The 19,224-nt window shown below is 32.7% G+C and overlaps 1 protein-coding gene across 3 annotated transcripts; it reads right to left on the bottom strand.

Annotated features, from left to right (window-relative positions):
• Nucleotides 1–273: 273 nt before the first annotated feature.
• On the bottom strand, nt 274–8,956 carry LOC129291584 (uncharacterized). 3 transcript variants are annotated; one of them, XM_054929040.1, is made up of 6 exons: nt 8,652–8,956; nt 7,624–8,005; nt 6,524–6,720; nt 5,206–5,350; nt 2,704–2,857; nt 274–412 (listed from the first exon to the last, which is right to left on the bottom strand). In XM_054929040.1, exons 1-6 carry the CDS (start codon nt 8,708–8,710, stop codon nt 330–332), a joined length of 1,020 nt encoding a protein of 339 aa, XP_054785015.1. In that variant the 5' UTR covers nt 8,711–8,956; the 3' UTR covers nt 274–329. The 3 variants fall into 3 exon arrangements, with proteins under 3 accessions (XP_054785015.1, XP_054785028.1, XP_054785021.1); XM_054929053.1 differs by lacking the exon at nt 274–412 and adding an exon at nt 1,602–1,959 and having other exon boundaries at nt 8,652–8,953; XM_054929046.1 differs by lacking the exon at nt 274–412 and adding an exon at nt 1,989–2,439 and having other exon boundaries at nt 8,652–8,955.
• Nucleotides 8,957–19,224: the final 10,268 nt, after the last annotated feature.

Here is a 19,224-nt window from a genome sequence, read left to right as displayed (position 1 = left end):
TTAAACTAATTAAACACACAAATAACTACGAATAACAACTTACTCCATCGAGTTATCCATTGCTCCATTTATTTCATTATCATTTGTCTCAACATACACATGTGCTGACTCATCATTATACTTTATCAAATGTTGTACTCCCTCATCGTCTAACAAATCTATGTATGTGTCTTCACTAAACTTCACCGTAAATTTTAAGTCATCTGCACCACTTTCAACTCCTGTCACTGATGACATCATCCTCAACAGCTCTTCATGATTTATGCCTTCTCTAATCAATTTAGAAATTAATCTTCCACCTTCATAGGTCATCTTCCCTTGTAAATCTTTTACAAAATGTCTATCAACATGAAGATAACAAAATACTTCTTTTGCTGAAGTACTTGCCATATGGGAAATAAACCTGAAACAACTACAAGCAACATACAAATTTAGTACTTCACAACTGTCCATTCCATAATCCCAACCTTGACTACATAAATTCAGCATCCATGTTACATTTTTCAACATTCATGTACTTTTCAACACAGATCATAAAAATTCAGCATCCATGTTACATTTTCCTTGTTTTTCACTCCTCAACTTTTTCAACTGTGTCGTTCTCGAAAATCATTTCTTCCGCATGTCTATATATAAAGTCTAGTAATCATTAAGAAGACTACTTTTTTTTCTAGGTATAAAACAAAGAGAAATGGTGCAAGACAGCATTTACAAAGATTAAAACATTCTTCCTGTGCGTGCATGACAGAGGACATGTGTAAAAAAAGAAAACAGAGCAATGGAAAAGAAATGGAAGAAGAAGATGCAGACTTCACTTTCATGCATGGCAGAGGACGAAATGTAAAAGAAGCAATGCATACAATTACCTATTAGAAGACGATTATGCTGTACTAATTTTTCCCTAACATTTTCAACGCACGAGAGCACACTCCATCAGTATTTTTCCCGCCGAAAAACAAGAAAACAGAGCACACGAGATGAGCTTCTTTCCTATTACCTTTCAATGTTTAGTGAGGGGGCAGTTTTGTAAACTCAAGTTTGTTTTTTATCCTACTTAAAGACCATGGTCTTTAATTGGGATTTCTATTTTTCAGGATCTCTAACTGGAATTAATGTCCTTAGGGGGTCCTCAATCGTCATTCTCCCTTTTTAATATGCATATGCATAACAAAATTAGTTATTATTTATATTTAATCTAAATAAATAAAAAATTCAAAGTAGACTAAAATAGTTTTTTTAAAAAACTTTATAATTCTATTACATTTTTACCTTTTAAATATTAAAATATCCTGGGCAATAAATCTATTTATCTTTTTTAAAAAATACAAATATATGAAATTTGAACATTGTTGAATCTAAGTGAAGATAACCCTTTTAATATAACTTTTTCCATTCATAAAAATTAAAAATTCGATTTCACAAAAAGAAGAATTGAGTCCTTTATACTAGATCCACCATTTTTATTACAAGTAACATTTGACTCACCTTACATACACTCACATTTGTTTCTAATAATGTGACAAAACTAACTAATTGACTTTCATTCTATCAAAACAGAGATATCAATTTCTTTGATAGATGTAGAGGATTCATGCACAATATTTTGCAAGAATATTAGCTTTACCATTCTAAAATAACATCTGACTGTAATCACTTTCTTCTCATGCTACATCATTATGCATTGTAATGCTACAAAGAATACCTGCTAATCCAGTTTTATCACAGGAAAGAATGTAACCAAAGAATATCTTTTAGGAAAATTTTCCCAGTCATTCTTTCGGATATTTTTCCTCGGACAATCTGTGAGTAGTATAGCTTTACTGTCAAGGGTTTTAATTAACCCCAAAGGCAAATCTCAAAAGACTGTAACATCGTCTTCAGAGCAACAAAATCTTGATTAATCAAGTGACAAAAGGTCGCCGGCTACTCAGATCTATTCATCTTTTGCACACAAGCGCTCTGTGTAAAGACATATTGAAATAGTTTTAGGTTGAGATAGATATATAATCAGAAAAGGCTCTACTGTACACTAATTCAGAAGTTTGTTAGGTTAACTCAAAATCCAACAGCAAAGTTCATCATGGAAAAGGAAATTTTAAAAGGAAAAAAACCTCAGCCAAATAAAAACAGCAACTAAAACTGAATAAACAAATGAATAATATAGCTTACTATAAACTACTTAACCACAAGCGAGATTATTAATGTCTAATTGAATGATAATTGGCGTATCTAGTCAAATTAAAGTATTTTGATGCCCACAACTGTATATTTCTACATCACATGATTTTTCTGTTAGAATGATGTCCCTATTTAACAACCAAGGGCTTGCTGAAGTAATATTCGTCAAGAGGAAGAAAAATGAACAATGGCTTCATTTTTAATTCTGTCAACTGCTCCAAACATCCACCTACTTGAGTCTATGGGCACTGCCGGACAACTCTATAATTAAATGACAAGTATAAGCATAACTCAGAAAAAAGAAACTGTATACAACTCAATAAAGCCATACATGAGAACTTCAGTAACGACATGAGATGATGAGAAATAACTCAATGTTCAAAACTATATTTAAGTTAAATAGCCATCTCCCAGCAGCATTTGAATACACCAAACCAGAATGATCAAGCAAAATTTTAAGCATGCCTGGATCCAGCACTGCCACAAAATTTATCTAGTGCATAGTCAGAAGATATAGTTTCTTACTCAGATATTCATAAGCCAAGATCATTGAAGTACCCCATGCTGACGTGCTGAAAAATCTTGGACCTAATCCTCTATATAAACCTTTCCAGCCATCCTCAATGATTAAATCTTTAACAACTTTTTTCATACCGCTTCTCTTTTCATGTCCCATCACCTGAAGTTCAGAACTGACTGAGTCATAACAATTAAGAAGGCAGCAACAAAACAAATGACAAATGTTTTAAGAAACCAAATTACAATTACATCGTATTTATAAATTCCCCTTTTTCTTTGTATTTCAAACTTTCATAACCATAACTACTCAATTAGAGCAACAACCAAGTTGCAATCCTGCATGAAAACACTTGAGTGGTGCTTGGCATGTAAAGATTAGTTTCCCAGGCAATTGTCCACTTTTAATATGTTTGATTATAAGTATATATCAAAATGAAAATATAAAATTTATGTAATGGATATGTCCTAAATAATATAGGACTATTGATTTTCTATATGTCTCATGCTTACATTTTATACATGGGTTTAACAGTCCTGGGGAAATTAAGATACGTGTACACCAAATGCCAGCTAAGGTCTACATTCTTACGAAGGGCAAGGTCTGGCAGCGAAAAGGAGGTAGGCAAGATGAAAGAATTGACAAAGCTAAATGATGAATATGAGAATAACATATTTAAAGAAACCTAGGCTAGTAACTTATTATCATTGTATGCTGCTTGTAAGAAACCTATCTAGGAAGAAGTAAGTTACTTTTGTGTTATTTTCATACTTTTGTAGAGAGGAAAATCTGAACATTAGCTTTATCTAGCCAAGTTATTAAGGTTTAATAGGTAGGAAAGTTTAGTTTAAATAAATTAGGCTTTACTCTTGTAAGAACACACTTGATGAATGAAAAATTGTGATTGAATATTCAGATAGCTTCCCCCTCTCTCTGCGTCTTTCTCACTGTCTCTCCCTTTCTTCTTCTTTCTGTGTCTGCTCTCTCCCGTCTTTTTCTACCTCTACTCTCTCCCTCTCTCTGTTCTATTTCTCCCTACTCTCTCCCTCTGTCCAAGCACTGTGCAAGTGTGTGTGAGTGTTTGTTACATCAGTTGGGATCATGATTCTTTTGTGGTATTAGAAAATAGTATCCTCATCAAAAAAGCTTCACCTATGTCAGTTACACAAGAAAAGGATGCTAACAACTTTAGTGGTCTCAAATTGGAAGCTTAGTTATAGAAGAAGTCAAGTCAATAACTGAGGCTAGCACAAATGTTATTAAGAAACAAGAGAATGATGCTGGTTTAGAAGAAAGCTCCATGAAATATGAAAGCATGAGTCTTGAATTGAATTAAGGTTTGAAATTGGTGGCCAAAGATCTTGAATCACAAGCCTTAGAGATTTATCAATTTAGGGATCTTGACAAGAGGAGTGTTCAACTTTATCAAATTCCTACTTTCAATCATCCACGTGCTACACCATTTGCTGGAAAAGAAGCTGTGGTTATCAAAGATCATATTGTTTTCCCATTTGATGATAACCTCTACAACTACCTTGTTCATTAGGAAGGTTTTCCAAATCACTATGATCACATTGCTTACTCTCCACATGGTTTCATTTTCCACTACCTTGAATGTTGGAAGGGATCTCTAGATTAGTTGCTACTGGGAGGAATTCCTTGCATTGCACTCCAGTGGAGTTACATCAACTTTGTTTTACTCTTCGGAGGAGAGTTCCATCAAACAGGGGAGAATGATGAAATATGAGAATAACAAATTTGAAGAAACCTAAACTAGTAGATTATTATTATTATTGTATTTTCTTTAGCTTGTAAGAAACTTACCTAGTTTGTAGCTTCTTTGGTGTTATTTTAATATTTTGTTAGAAGGGAAATCTGAACATTAGCTTTATGTGGACGATGATTAAGATTTCCTTAATAGGTAGGAAAGTTTAGTTTAAATAGATTAGGCTTTGCTTTTGTAATGGACTTTTGATGAATGAACGAGTATTATGTGTAAAATCTGATTGCTTTCTCTCTCCCAGCGTTCTGCCTCTCCCTCATGCTCCCCCACTATTCTGTCTTCATCTTCTTCATTTCTTTCTCCTTGTTTCTGGTTTCTCTCTGCTTTCTCCCTCTATTCAGATCCGTGCCAATGTTTGTGAGTGTGTGTTACATCACTAAAGCACCATAGAAAAGAAACCTTTTGGTAGATATTCCAACATTATTAAATAGTGGAGAACGTTGTGAGAAAAGTAGAAATGGAATACGTAAGTAGCATTCCAAAGCAACCATTAACAAGCTTAGAAAAGCATCTCCTAAAAGGAAAGAACAATTTTAGAAGCAAGCAGCCAATGATTTTACCAAACATCTAAAACTACTACTCTGAAAACACAAAACTAAAGCACCAATTTCATAAATATATCACAAGGGTATGAAACAAAATACAAGAATATGCATCTGCATTTATCTCCACAAGTAGCAGTGAACTTGGATAATAGAAGAGACATGATCAGCATGGTTGTAAATACCTGTAATCGTGTCTTAATAGTATCCAATGGGGTTGTAATGCAGGATGCAGTTGCAGCAGCAATAATCCCACCAGCACCCTGAACTAACATCAATTTCTGAAGTCTAGGAGTGCCTTCCTCGTATTCAGTTCCATGTCCAATCAATCTGGAAACAAAACCATGAGATATGATCATGAGTTAATACCTTTGCTTTATCATGCACCCAGGAAATGCACAAAAATGTGGTTATAAAAATACTAACATGCACGTAATGTCCTTTAAGTTCATTGCATAAAATACATCATTATAATCTATTTTAAGAATCCCTGAAGCAATCCTGTTTTGAAATGGCTTTTTTTTTTTTTTTGGGCCAATGAAATTGCTTGTGTGTTGTATTGCATACTCTTTTGGCAAAACACAAAAATAAAATATAATGACATAGACTAAATAATTTACATCCTGCAGCAATGCACATGATTGCATCATCACATATTTTGAGAAGCCCCATTAATATTTAAACGGCCAAGATGAACATTAACATTTAAGGATATTGATCTGCTGGCCAAAATGCTCTCTGCCAGTTTTTTTTTTCCCCCCCTTAGTTTTTATCACCTCAAAGTTGGAAAGCAAATAACTACCCACAATTGTGACTTAAATTAAAGACAAATGACCTATGTTTGAAACTTTTACATGCAGTATGAGAATGGGTGCTGGATTAGCTGATTAGGGGTTTTATAAGAAGACTTGGCTTTGCACCTTGTAGCCCAGCAGAATTGAAGGGGATGTTGAATTGCTTAAGTCTATGTTGTTACTTAGGATCCAGGATAGTTATGTTCTGTTGTGATTCAATTGAAGCTTTGGCTCTCATGACTAGTAGACATCCAAGGCATCACCCTTTGATCAATACCCTCAATGATATATGAGGAATTATCTAGCGCAATTGGTGAGTCATGATCATATGTTCAGAGGCAAATTCTTGTGTTAACTGGCTTGCCAAACGCGCCCATCAAATGCAAGAGGACCTAGTTATTTTATATGTCCCCCCTATGGAGTACAAGAAGCCCTTAGATACAGATGTGTATGGAGTCCCATTTAGCTATTTTTTATATCCTTCCTATGGAGTGTAGGAAGCCCTTAGATACAGATATGCAGAGTCTAATGCTCCTAGAACTTGATCCCTTTCTTTGATTTTAAGAGTGGAAACATGTAAAGTGTCTTTAAAGTGAGAAAGATAATGTGTTTAATGTTATTCCTAAGAACAACTGCAATTACCATGGAACCAGAATATGGTCCTAACAACAATAATTCAATGTTAGTAACATATATTTCCATGTATTACCTCCAAATGAACCGTTGGCTTGAACCATAACTTGCCCACCATACAGCGCTCGATGGTGAATAAGTCAAAACAGAAAGACCAAACCCTCTATACAATCCCCTAATTCCTTCAGATCTTAAAACCTTGCGCGCAACATCCAAACCTCCACTGTACTGAGCATGGCCTGAGTATCCTTGTACCATCATCTTTTGACTAACCTGAATAACATTAAGGTACTTCACATGCTAGAATTTTCCATGTGATAAAAGAATATTTTATAAGAGAAAAAGAAGAGTTTAATGAGCAGGATGATTCCTAACACCATATAGTTCAGTACTCAGTTGAGATAATGAACTACGTATACACTAATAATACTTTAAGCATCACGAATGTGTAGTTAATAAGTACTTCAGACTTCGATACACTCTACACATCGACAAGCAAAAGTCATAGAAGTTAGTAAAATATTCATACAAAATAAACATTCTCGTTTATCTGTATCTATCATTGACACTCCACCCTTCTTATGGATGCATCAGCAGAGCACAATAATGAAAAGATACATATATTAATATCCTAATAAACTGAAAATACATTATTTTGTTTGTGCAAGAACTTGCATGATTAAAAATAAAACATGTTAGGCATCACAGAAAAACCTTGCTTTCAGTCCTTCTCCCAAATAACATTTTATGACATTTGCAGCTTATAAAACCAACCATTGATCTCAATTATGTGATTTAAGCTTAAAAAACATAGAAGCACTGAAAAACCATGTTAGAGTTAGATTAATAATTAAGGGTTCAGAAGAATATTCAATAAAATCAACTAATATAACTTTTCATATTATAAGCCAAAAAAGAAAAAAAGAAAAAAGAGGTACAATAGACGATTGCAATTCTCAGGTAACAAATAGCAAGCCACTGGATATGTACCAAGCATTTTATCATAGTAAAAATTAGACATATCATGATTGTTGAGCTGTATAGATATGCCATGTTTGACAGCATATGTACTTGAAAGAAACACTATAAACATCGTGTGTTTGTGTCACAAAGTGTGATTTTAAGATGCAAAGCCCATTCGTTCATGCACATTTCTCATAAATTAGATCATCATACCACATCAATAGGAACAAACACTGCTTGAGACATAAGTGATGATGTCATGCCTGCAACTCCATTTGCTAAGGCTGCTTGTGTGGTTTCAGTCAGTCTAAACGGTTCAAGAACTCTTAAGGCAGCCACCTTTGTGGTCTCTAGCAGAGTCAAAAATATGATTCTTCCAGGAATTGAACCAGTTATGACTGTGCCAAAGCCTCTATAAAGACCAGGAAAGCCATCTGATTTAAGCAATCCTTTTAAAACAGAAAATGCATTTCTCTCTATAGAATCCTTTGAAGCAACCTGCAGTCTTGTTTTCACAACAGAAACTGGGTAGAGGACCACTGTAATGCCTGTAAAGATTCCAGCTCCAACAACATAAAACTTAGTTTTGTCAAGCCTGCAATATTGAGTCAACTAAATTAGGACACAAAACTTAAAGCAGCAAAAATTCTTATGGCAATATGAGCTAAAAGCAGTCATCAAACCGATAAGATATATTAATAATTTAAGAATATGCAGAGACTTGTTGAGTTTCATTAAGAATTGACATCCACAGATTGAAGATTCTATAAATAAAATTCACAAAATAATGGAATTAAAATTCATTGTATTTAGAGTTCTCAACATACTGAAAGCAATAATTCAGACAGCACGATGCATTAAATCTTTAACAAGATAATATTCAAATAAAATTTTCAATCGAGTCAACCAAAACAGGACCAAATAAAACCCTTCTTGTGGAGCAAGATTGAAGAATACAGTCTAATGACTTAATATCTAGAGATTCCAGCTTCTAAGCATCATTGTCAGAACTTCAGCAGTTCTATTACCAATGTAAGAAAAACGTCCTTTTGAATAGAGGCAGACACATATCAATCATTTCCAAGAATTTAAAGCTAAAAAATGCGCCGCAAATGGACTAAACTACCCAATATAACCCACATTCATCGATTAAAAAGTAATATAAGAAACCTAAGTAACAAACCAAAATCAAGAAAATGAATTAGAATAAAAGAAATTGCAAAACAAGAAAGAAATCATACTTATCCCAGTTAATCTCGGTCTGGCCAAAAGAATTGGGTCTCGAATCGGATGCAACCATTTTACCCTTCCAATCCAAGATATAAAAGTGAGCAGAAGGAAGACGATATCATTCCTCTTCGTTTATAAATTCTGGAGAAGCAAACTATAAGGAAGTCCGAAGAAGACTTATTAGATGCAAATGGAATGACCAAAGAAGGTGCGCCGAAAAAGAGCAGAAATCCCAATTTCTTGGAGTAAAAACAAAGATGATATGAAGAACAATTTTGTTTTTTTTTTTTTTTGTTTTTTTTTTAAAGGTTGGTTTGGGGAGCAAGAAAGGGTTTGAGATGTAGAAAGGCATGCTGCGCGTACGCGGCGTTTTGTCGAAAATCTATAGAAAGTTAGAAACGAAACGAGCAAGAGACAGTACGGCTAGCCGGCTAGCCGGCTAGGTGAAGCCGCCAACGCGCAACTTTGACCAGCCATGTATAAACTGAACTGAACAGGAATCATTGCGAGCATGAGAATTTTTTTTCTGTTTTTTTTTTTAGCCAAAGAGATTTTTGTATTCCATTCAAATTTAATTTTTATTTTTATGTATTTATGTTGTCAAATTATTACATTAGTATCTTAAATTTTAAAGCACAAGTAAACTCATAAATTAATTGAATATGTATAAATTAGCCTTCAAATCCATTTACTTTGTATCAATATAGTCTGTTCTTTTTACTTTCAAAAATTTTTGAGGTTATATTTTTTTTATTTAAATAATTACATTTTTTTACTAAGCTGTCATCAATATTTTGTTATTTATGCAAATAAATTTTAAAAGTATCATCTCTTCTTTAAATAATAAAAATCAAATTGAAAACTAAAGTATATTTAAGGAATTAAATTGATAAAAAATTAAAATTAAGAGACAAAATTGATAGTTAATTCAATTTCAAACTTGAGAAATTAAAAGTTTTTAAATCCTAAACTTTACTTTATTAAACTAACCAGGAAAATAAAAAATAAAAATTATTTTTTATGATTAAAAACATCTACTTTATTACCGCTTCTAAAACTAATATGACATTATAAAAATTCTTAATAATTTATCAAATGAGAATATTTAATTTATTAAAAAATAATTAACCAGACTGTCTCTTGTTTTATATATATGTGTGTGTATGGGTAAAAGCATAATTTGACTCCTAAATTATAGATTTACAAATGTCTAGCACTCTCAACTCATCTTTTGTGTAAAGTGTTTTTTTTTTTAATTTTAAAAAATATTACAATTTGATCCCTATTATTAATAAAAGTTAATTTTGACAGTTAATTAACAAAAAGTAAAATAAAAAAAATTTAAAAATTATAGAAAAAGACAAAAATGCCAAAGTAAAGGACATAAAAATTGCATATATTGACCCAAAAACTTACAAAAAAGAGCCAAGAAAAATTGATTGATCACTTTTATGAAATTTTTGAGATCCTTTTGTATCATTTTTTGATCAATTAATTGTTAAAATTAACTTTTGTTAAGAATAAAGACCATATTGCACTTTTTTAAAAGGAAAATTGTATAAAAGATGAGTTGGGTATTCTAGTCCTTATACTTTTATATTTATAGTTTAAGAGAAATTTGTTCTTGTATCCACTATATATATATATTTATATTCCCCCCTCATTAGTCAAATTTTCAATTTTCTTGGAATGAAATTAGAGTTGATAATATAAAATACTAATTAAATTTAGAGAAAATATAACTTTAAATTCCTGTATTTTATTCAAGTTTTACTATAGGTTCCCAAAATTTTTTCTTATAGAAACTCAAAGTTATATTTTTCCTAAATTTTATATGCGACATTCATAAATCCTAAAAAAATGTATGTATTCTAAAAACTTATGTAATTTTTCATGCTTACAACTTTTTCCATGACCAAATTTAAAATAAGTTACTTGTGATTCATTGTTTATTAACAATATGATTTGTTAACAACTTTATATTATACCAGTAGTCTCAAGTTTGAAATAGTTGTGATAAATACTAGTTATGAAAGCTTTGTCATTAATGTAGTTCTATCCGACTTCGCTCAAGATAATGGGTAATTGTATCAAAAAAAATATTATACAATTAATTTTATTGGACTCATTGCAACTTTGTTTTTATTTCTTCAAGAAATTTTAATGAAATTTAAATATTTGAAAGATTAGGACAATTTCTTTAAAAAAATTATATATATGTATATATATATATATCTGTAGTCTATCAAATGTCATCTAAAAAGAAACATATCAAGTAAAAGAGATTGAATTTATTAACTAGCTCATCGCAAAAACAGCAAATCATGAGTCAGAAAATCCTTTATGTGAGCTATACATATATACATAAGCATGATTCTGGTTCAATCCTCCTGAAGGAACTCAAACTTTTCTACCTGTTATTGCATTATCATCATCTTCTATGTATCTTGGCATTCTTTACACAGAACTTATACGAATTCATCAAATAGATAACAGTAGAGAAGATGAATGCTAGGAAGGTAAGTATGACATTCCGTAATTTTTTTTTTTTTGCTTTTGTTTTAATTTTTGGCTATAGAGGATTTTTGTATTTCTTGCTAAGGTAAAAAACAAAGAGAGAGATTTTTTGTTTTTAATCTGAGAAAACAAAGAGAGATTGAGGCATATTTTGGAGGTTATGTCATTGCATGGTAAGGGATATAACTCAATTCCTCAACCTTGCTTCAATTCAGTTGTTCAAATTTAATTTTTATTTTGAGTTAATGAGCAAATAGGACCCTAAACTCTTGCTCGAAAATTATTCTGAACTCTGAACTCTTAAAATATGCAAATAGACCCTAAACTTTTAAATTCATAGTAAAATAAACCTTGATTATTAACTTTTTTAATACCGTTACTATCCACACTGGTATAATAACAGTCAGGATTAAATTTGTAGGAAAATAAATCCTAAACAGTACCTATGTAGGCAATAACGGTGTTAAAAAGTTAAGGGTCAGGGTTTATTTAGTTATGAATTTAAAAGTTTAGGATTTATTTTACATATTTTAAGAGTTCAGGGTCCACAGCAGTTTTCGAGTAATAGTTCAGGGTTTTATTTGCTCATTAACCCTTTTATTCTTTTTTTACTTATATTTTTTAAATTATTACATTAGTCTCTTAATTTTTAAATGCACAAATAAATCACAAATTAATTTAATATGTATAAATTAGTTTTCAAATCAATTTACTTTTTATCAATATATTTTGTTCCTTTTATTTTTTTAAAATTTTTATGTCTATGCTTTTGTATCTAAATAATTATCTTCCTTTTTACTAAGTTACCATCAAAATTTTATTATCTATAACAATAAATTTTAATAGTATTGCCTATTCTTTGAATAATAAAACTCAAATTGAAAATTAAAGTAAATTTTTGAGGACAGCAATCTACGTCTTCGTATTGATTATCGACAATTGAACAAGATGACTGCGAAGAACAAGTACCCCTTGCCAAGGATAGGTGATCTTTTAGATCAGTTGATTGGTGCCTCAGTCTTTTTCAAAATAGACTTGAGATCAAGGTATCATCATTGAGAGTAAGTGCAACAAATGTGCCCAAGATAGCTTTCAAAACTCGATATAGTCACTATAAATTATTGGTTATGCCATTTGGTTTAACCAATGTGTCTGTAGTGTTCATGGATCATATGAACTGTATCTTTAAGCCATACTTGGATCAATTTGTAATGGACTTTATTGATGACATTCTGATCTATTCTAAGGATGAGGAGCAACATGCAAAGCATTGAGGACGGTGCTTCAAATTCTAAAGGATAAAAAGTTGTATGCTAAGCTCAGTAAATGTGAATTATGGCTGAGAAAAGTTAAATTTTTAGGACATATAGTGTCAAAGGATGGGATTTCTATGGATTTGCATAAGGTTGATGTAGTGTTAAAGTGGGAACCTTCTAGTTCAGTAATAGAGATACATAATTTTTTGAGATTAGCTAGGTATTATCGATGATTTATTTAGGGATTTTCCCATATAGCTTCTCCTTTGACTAAGTTGACACGAAAAGATTAGCCTTACATTTGAGATAACTAATGCGAAATGGCATTTCAAAGGATGAAAGTGAAGCTGACCACAATACCAGTATTGATTATCCCTAATCTGAGATTGCCTTATGAGTTTTATATGAATGCATTACTAAGAGGCTTGGGTTGTATGCTGATGCAGGATGAGCAAGTGGTAGCTTATGCATCGAGGCAGTTGAGACCATATGAAGAGAATTATCCTGCTCATGATTTAGAGCTTGTAGCCATGGTATTTGCTCTGAAGAGTTGGTGCCATTATCAATATGGTGTAGTGTTTAAGCTGCTTAACAACCATAAGAGTCTGAAATACTTGATAGATCAGAAAGAGGTGAATATGAGATGGATGTTAAACACTATACCAGGATATGAGGCGGTATTGGTGGTGGCCAAGTATAAAGAGAGAAGTAATGGACTTTGTGACTTGATGTTTGAACTGTCAAAAGGCTAAAATAAAGCGTTAGAGGCCAACAGGGATATTGCAATTATTGGATATCCCTAAGTAGAAGTGGGATAATATATCCAAGAATTTTATATCTGGGTTGTTGAGAACTAAATCAGAGCACAATGTCATTTAGGTAATTATTAATAGGCTCACACAATCGACTCATTTTCTGGCTATTTGGATTAATAATTCTCTGGAAAAGCTAGCAGAGATTTATATCCGAGAAGTTGTGACACTGCATGAAGTACTGTAGTGTTTAACAAAGATTTGAGGTTTACATCCAAGTTCTGGGGAGCATTACAACAAGCTATAGGTACTAAATTGAGATTTAGTACAGCTTATCATCTAGAGATGGCTGGATAGATAGAGTGGACTATATAGACTCTAAAACACATATTGAGAGCCTATGTATTAGAGTTAAAGGATAGTTGGGACAACCATCTTCCTTTGGCTAAATTTGCTTACAACAACAGTTACTACTCTAGTATTCAAATGGCACCCTATGAGGCATTTTGTATGGAAGAAAGTGTAGATTACATCTATGTTGGACAGAGTTAAGTGAAAGGAGTATGTTAGGATCAAATATTGTGGGTTAGATGACTTAAAAGATTGAGCTGATAAGGTAAAAGTTATTAACGGCTCAGAGTAGGCAAAAGAGTTATGCGGATAGGTATAAAAGGCTGTTAAAGTTTTTAGTGGGAGGCTATGTATTTTTTAGGGTTGCACCAGTGACGAGAATCAGGAGTTCAATTAGAGCTAAGAAATTAACTCCTCGATTCATTGGTCCTTTTGAGATTCTAGAGAGAATTAGACCAGTTGCCTATAGAGTTGCTTTGCCGCTGCAGTTGTCAGGTGTGTATGATGTGTTCCACATATCGCAACTCAAGAAGTACTAACCAGAACCCTCTCATGTCATAGAATGAGAAGAGATTAAGCTCTAAGAGAATTTAACCTATAACGCTAAGCAAAGCAGATCGTGGATGCAAAAAATAAACAACTAAGGAACAAGACTATTCGTTTAGTGAAAGTGTTTTAGTGAGGCATGGCTCCTAGTGACACTACCCAGGAGATAGAGGATAAGATGAGGCAACAATATCCCCATATGTTTCCATAGGTATGTGTTTAAGTTTTATGAATTTTAGGAGCAAAATTCTTAAAAGGAGGGGAGAACTGTAACATCCTAGTTTTCTAATCCTGTAATTTGTTACTAATCAAGGGTGAATTAGTAATTAGTATATGATTAGAAAATTTGGATGATTATTTTATGATTTGACTTTTTAGGATGTTAAATGAATATATATAGGTGGAAAAACTAGGTTCAGAATGAAGCATGTGTGCGTAGTGAGGATTTCTCTTACTCAACCACACTTCTTGGCATAAGCTACCTGCACCGTAGTGCATGGCATAAAAAATCAACTCAGAAGTTGTGAATCAACATTTGAGTTCAAAAAGAAAGAAAGGAAAATACAAAAGGAAGAAGGAAAGGAAAGAGTTGGCTACTAAGGCATCAATTTTTAGAGCATTGGAAGGCATGTCTGATCGATAGCTTATTGGGTATGTCTCATATAGCCCTTACCTTCAATTTTACTATAATTTCTTAATATGAGTTATAGAGAAATTGAATTGGGAAAATTTAAAGGGTTAGTTTCTTACCCTATAGTAATAAAAAGGTTATTAGCAGTTAAATTAAAACTTTATGGCTGGGTTGGAGTTGAATGATAGAGTTTTGAAGCTGTAGGCTTCGATTGACCCTAAATCAAAGGGAAAATGGGGTGTAAATAGAGTGAAAGTAAAAATGGGTTTATTAGAAGTGATAGAAAGTGTGATCAAGGGATAATAAACTTAGAATGACTTAGTGAAAAGAAATGTTATAACCTTAATTAATAATTAAGTATTTTTGGTCAATTGAATCAATTGACTAATAGTGCCAATTGTGTATAGATTGATGTATTTCACGTGTAAGTTGAGAAAGGAGACTTGTAAAGAGTTTTAATGGTTATTGAAACTCCACAGGTAACCTTTTTAGTGACAAAAGGGTTGAGGTAACCGAATAACTTCTTTTATTAGATTATATATTGTAACTGTATGAAGTATGATTATTATTGCATGAAAAGGTTTTAGAATAAGCATGTTTGTCAAATGAACATTTAATGCATAAAATTGATTTCCAATGAACTGAGTTTATGAACTGCATGCTTTATGATATATATATATATATATGTGGAATGTGGTGTATATGAAAGCATGATCTTAAGGGTCAGAGTTCACTCATAGGGAGAAGTAGTAAAAGACCATATGGCATATTTTCCTTAGTCCTCAATAGGGTGTGGTGTTGGAAAGTTCTATATTCTTAGTATCTATTGAGGTGTGGTGTTGGAGATTATTTTCTTAATACCCAGGTGAGGTGCGGTGTTGGAGATTTAGACTCTTCGGCATTGATATGATGTGGTATTGGAGTCAACGACACCCCATTATGTGTAATAGAGGAAACTAAGTGTGTGCATTTTACTTATTAACTTGTGAACCCGCCCATACCCATACGACCTATTTAAAAATAGGTCAACCTATACCCGTTTAATGAGGAAGAAAAATAGGTACGGGTGGGTATTTACCCACATATGAATAAACGGGAGGTAACAGGTAAAGCCTTAAGTGGCCCATACCCGCTTGTTTATACTATTTTTTAATTTTCTTAGTCTAAAAGTTAAACCTATAAATTCTGAATTCTTAGTAAAAAACTCCAAAATTTGAAAACAAAACAAAAGCCATGAAGTCTAAAAATTTGAATGTGAAGTTTTCAAACACTTGCATTGTGACTTTATGGCTATGTGCGATCAGATTCTGCGATGTGTGCCCTAGCTCGTTCACCTCATTCTTTAACTCTTCCCCTATTAGCTTGAGTCACATGAGAACCTTCTCCAGTTTATCCCTCACCTTCGTCATTCATTAACCTTAGCTTTAGCATGGCAGAAGCATGCCGTTCTTTAACTTCTCCCTTATTCGCTTGAGTTATGCAAGAGCCTTTTCCAGTTTACCCTTCACCTTCACCTTTGCCGTTTATTGACGTCAACTCTAGTATGGCAGATGCACACTCATGTATCTTCTTCTTAGGACGTTATCTTCGGCTTCAGGCTCTAACATAGCAATTGCTCCATATCTCCATTATCGCAAACTCAACCTCGTATTCAATCTCAGCCTATCTTCTGCTTCTTCAGTCTTTAGTTCTTATTCTTCTCAGGCACATTTTTTGATTGATTTTTTTAAGAAAGTCAAGCTAAATAGGTGGTCCAGACTTGCTCGTGCTTATTTAGACCCGTTTAAAAAAAGGTGCAAATAGGTAGATGCAGGTATGGATTGGTGGCCACCTATTTAGCCATAAACGAGCGGGTACGGGTAAGGGCATGGGTGGCCCATACCTGCTTGTGTACACCCTTAAGGAAAACCATAGTGTGTACACCCTTAGGGAAAATCATAATCCGAAAGTGAGATAAAACACTTTTGGTCTGGTGATTTTACCACTAAAGGTAAATTCAAGGCCAATGAGTGTGTATGTTGGTCTAAAGTGAGCTTATGGTTTTGAGCCGGGGTAATTTAAAGGTTCAGATGGTAGTGATTATGCTTTGTGCTATAATTGTGGTGAATTGTGAAAATGACTTGTGAAAATGGTCAAATATGGTAATGATATGTTGATTGAAGTGAAATCCTTGTTATGTACTATATTTCAATATGTATTATATAACACTTGCTTATGGTTGCATGTAATAATTAGTAGTAGTGGATTATTTTGTTACTGAAATTTTTATCTCACCTTATAGTTACATTTTTATAGATCATAATAGTAAGCCAGATGAAGGAAAAGGTTTAGGACTGACTTAAAGTTGTTAAAGTCGTGTGAATTTAGAGTTTGTGTAATAAACCTAATCTTTTATGAATATTGTGTATATAAGTTGCCATAAGGATTGCATGCATGTTTAGAGTTGCTAATTGATTAAGATATCTAGTGGTTTTTGTAAAGCTTAGCCTTTATGTGTAAATATATGGTGAAATGAGTAGCATAGGCTAAATTTTTGTTATGAATATGTTGTGAATGTGAGAAGGGATGAACGTGTTATGAATTCGTGGTGAAAATGGCCAAACTGGTCTGCTTATGCTAAATTGTGAATAGTTGTCAAAAGTTGAGATGGGCTATTAAATGGTCAAATCTTGATCTGTGTGTATATATGATATAAATTGTGGTCAATCAGATGTATAAGATCCTTTTGAACTTGGTTCAAGGCCTAGAGTAGTCTAATGAGATAAAGGGATTGATTTGAACACTTTGTACTTAAATCTTTAAAAAAGTAACTTTTTGAACTCGAGTGTCTAAATTTTAATTGGATTATTAGATCGTGTCTAAATCTATCTCATTAGTTAGTTTATGAGATAAGCTTCGTGTGTGTACTTGAATCACTCAAATTAGACATCTTATGTTAAAACGGTGCATGCTAAAAGTTTGCCTTGCGAACTCAAATAAAGTACTTGACTACAATATGGTTTTGGTTATTGCGGTGATTAAGTTAACCCCCTAATGTCAAGTGGATATTGAAAGAGGTTTCACAACTAGTTATCTTTTAAAAGCTATAGAATGGTATGGAGATGCTTAACATGCTCTTCCTTATCTTTAGAGTATATCAAGATGTCATCTATGAACAGTACCACAAACTTTTCTAGGTAGGGATGGAAGATCTGATTTATATAGTCCATAAACACTATTGAAGCATTTATCAAACCAAATGGCAACACAAGAAACTCATAATAGACATAACTGGTGCGAAAAGCAATCTTCGATATGTACGATCAACTCCAACTTGCAATTGATGGTATTCCAACCTCAAATCAATCTTGGTACTGTTCTTGACTATCACATTATTCAATTGTCTGTAGTTAATGTAGAGTCTCATACTTCCATCCTTCTTCTTAATAAACAATATTGGTGATCCCCATGGAGACACACTTGATCTTATAAAACATTTCTCTAGCAATTCCTCAAGCTACTTCTTAAGTTTGACCAATTCAAATGAAGACAGTCGATAAGGATCCTTTGAAATCAGTTTTATCTTAAACACAAGGTCAATAGAGAATTTCACTTCTCGCTTAGGCTACAATCCTGATACTTCTTTGGAGAAAAACTTAATGAATTTATTAACCACCCCTATTCTTTCAATTCCACTATCATAAGCAACATCGATAGAGAAGAATAATATATAAGCCTAATATCCCTGCTAGATATATCTTTTTGCTTGCACCACAGACAATAATCTTGACTGGCTAGGTTTTACTGTAGGTATAATTTACACAGGCAAGAATATAATTTTTCTTGCACAATATGATAGGTCATATTTGTTACACACTTTTAGGACCATATTTTATGATAGGAAACCCTCAAATGTGCATTCTTAGTGTTAAATTAGGGTTTTGAGCCCTAATGAGAAAGTGTGCATATTAGGGGTATTTTGATCATTTTTTACTTTGTTGGGAATTCAAGGACAAATTAGGAATTTTATGTGTACATTAGTTTAGGTTCATTTCTATATGTTAAGAGTCTCCATATGCATTGATATCACAATCTTAATGTAATTTTTGCCTAAGTGTTCAAATACATGCATTAGGGATAATTTAGTCATAAAATGCACTTTTCCACCAAATTAAGGTTAAGCTTGAGATTTATGTCTTTTGATGAGTTATGATGATTGGTTTAATTAGTTTTTATTGATTCATCCTAAGTTGAGATTTATTAGGAAAAGACAACATTTTAAAGTTGTCTCCTTAAGGGTTTTTAATTAGCCTTTAATTTTGGTTCAAGTGTGTGCTTGTTTGCACTTGAGTTTTGTGAGGCTTTCATATTCATTTTTCCTTAGTCATTTTAATACTTTGGATGAATTAAATATTTCATATTTTAGTCTAATTAAATAAATGTCACACTATGGTTATTGATTATTTAATTAAATTGTGACTTAGGTGAATTAGTCTGACAAATGAAGACATAACTCAAGGCAATTGAAGAGAGCTTCCAAGGAGCATTATGG

Source organism: Prosopis cineraria, unplaced genomic scaffold (assembly GCF_029017545.1).
Source record: "Prosopis cineraria cultivar Desert tree isolate PC_DT_omini unplaced genomic scaffold, ASM2901754v1 PC1, whole genome shotgun sequence".
Classification (NCBI taxonomy): domain Eukaryota; kingdom Viridiplantae; phylum Streptophyta; class Magnoliopsida; order Fabales; family Fabaceae; genus Prosopis; species Prosopis cineraria.
This window is presented reverse-complemented; position numbering and strand designations above follow the sequence as displayed.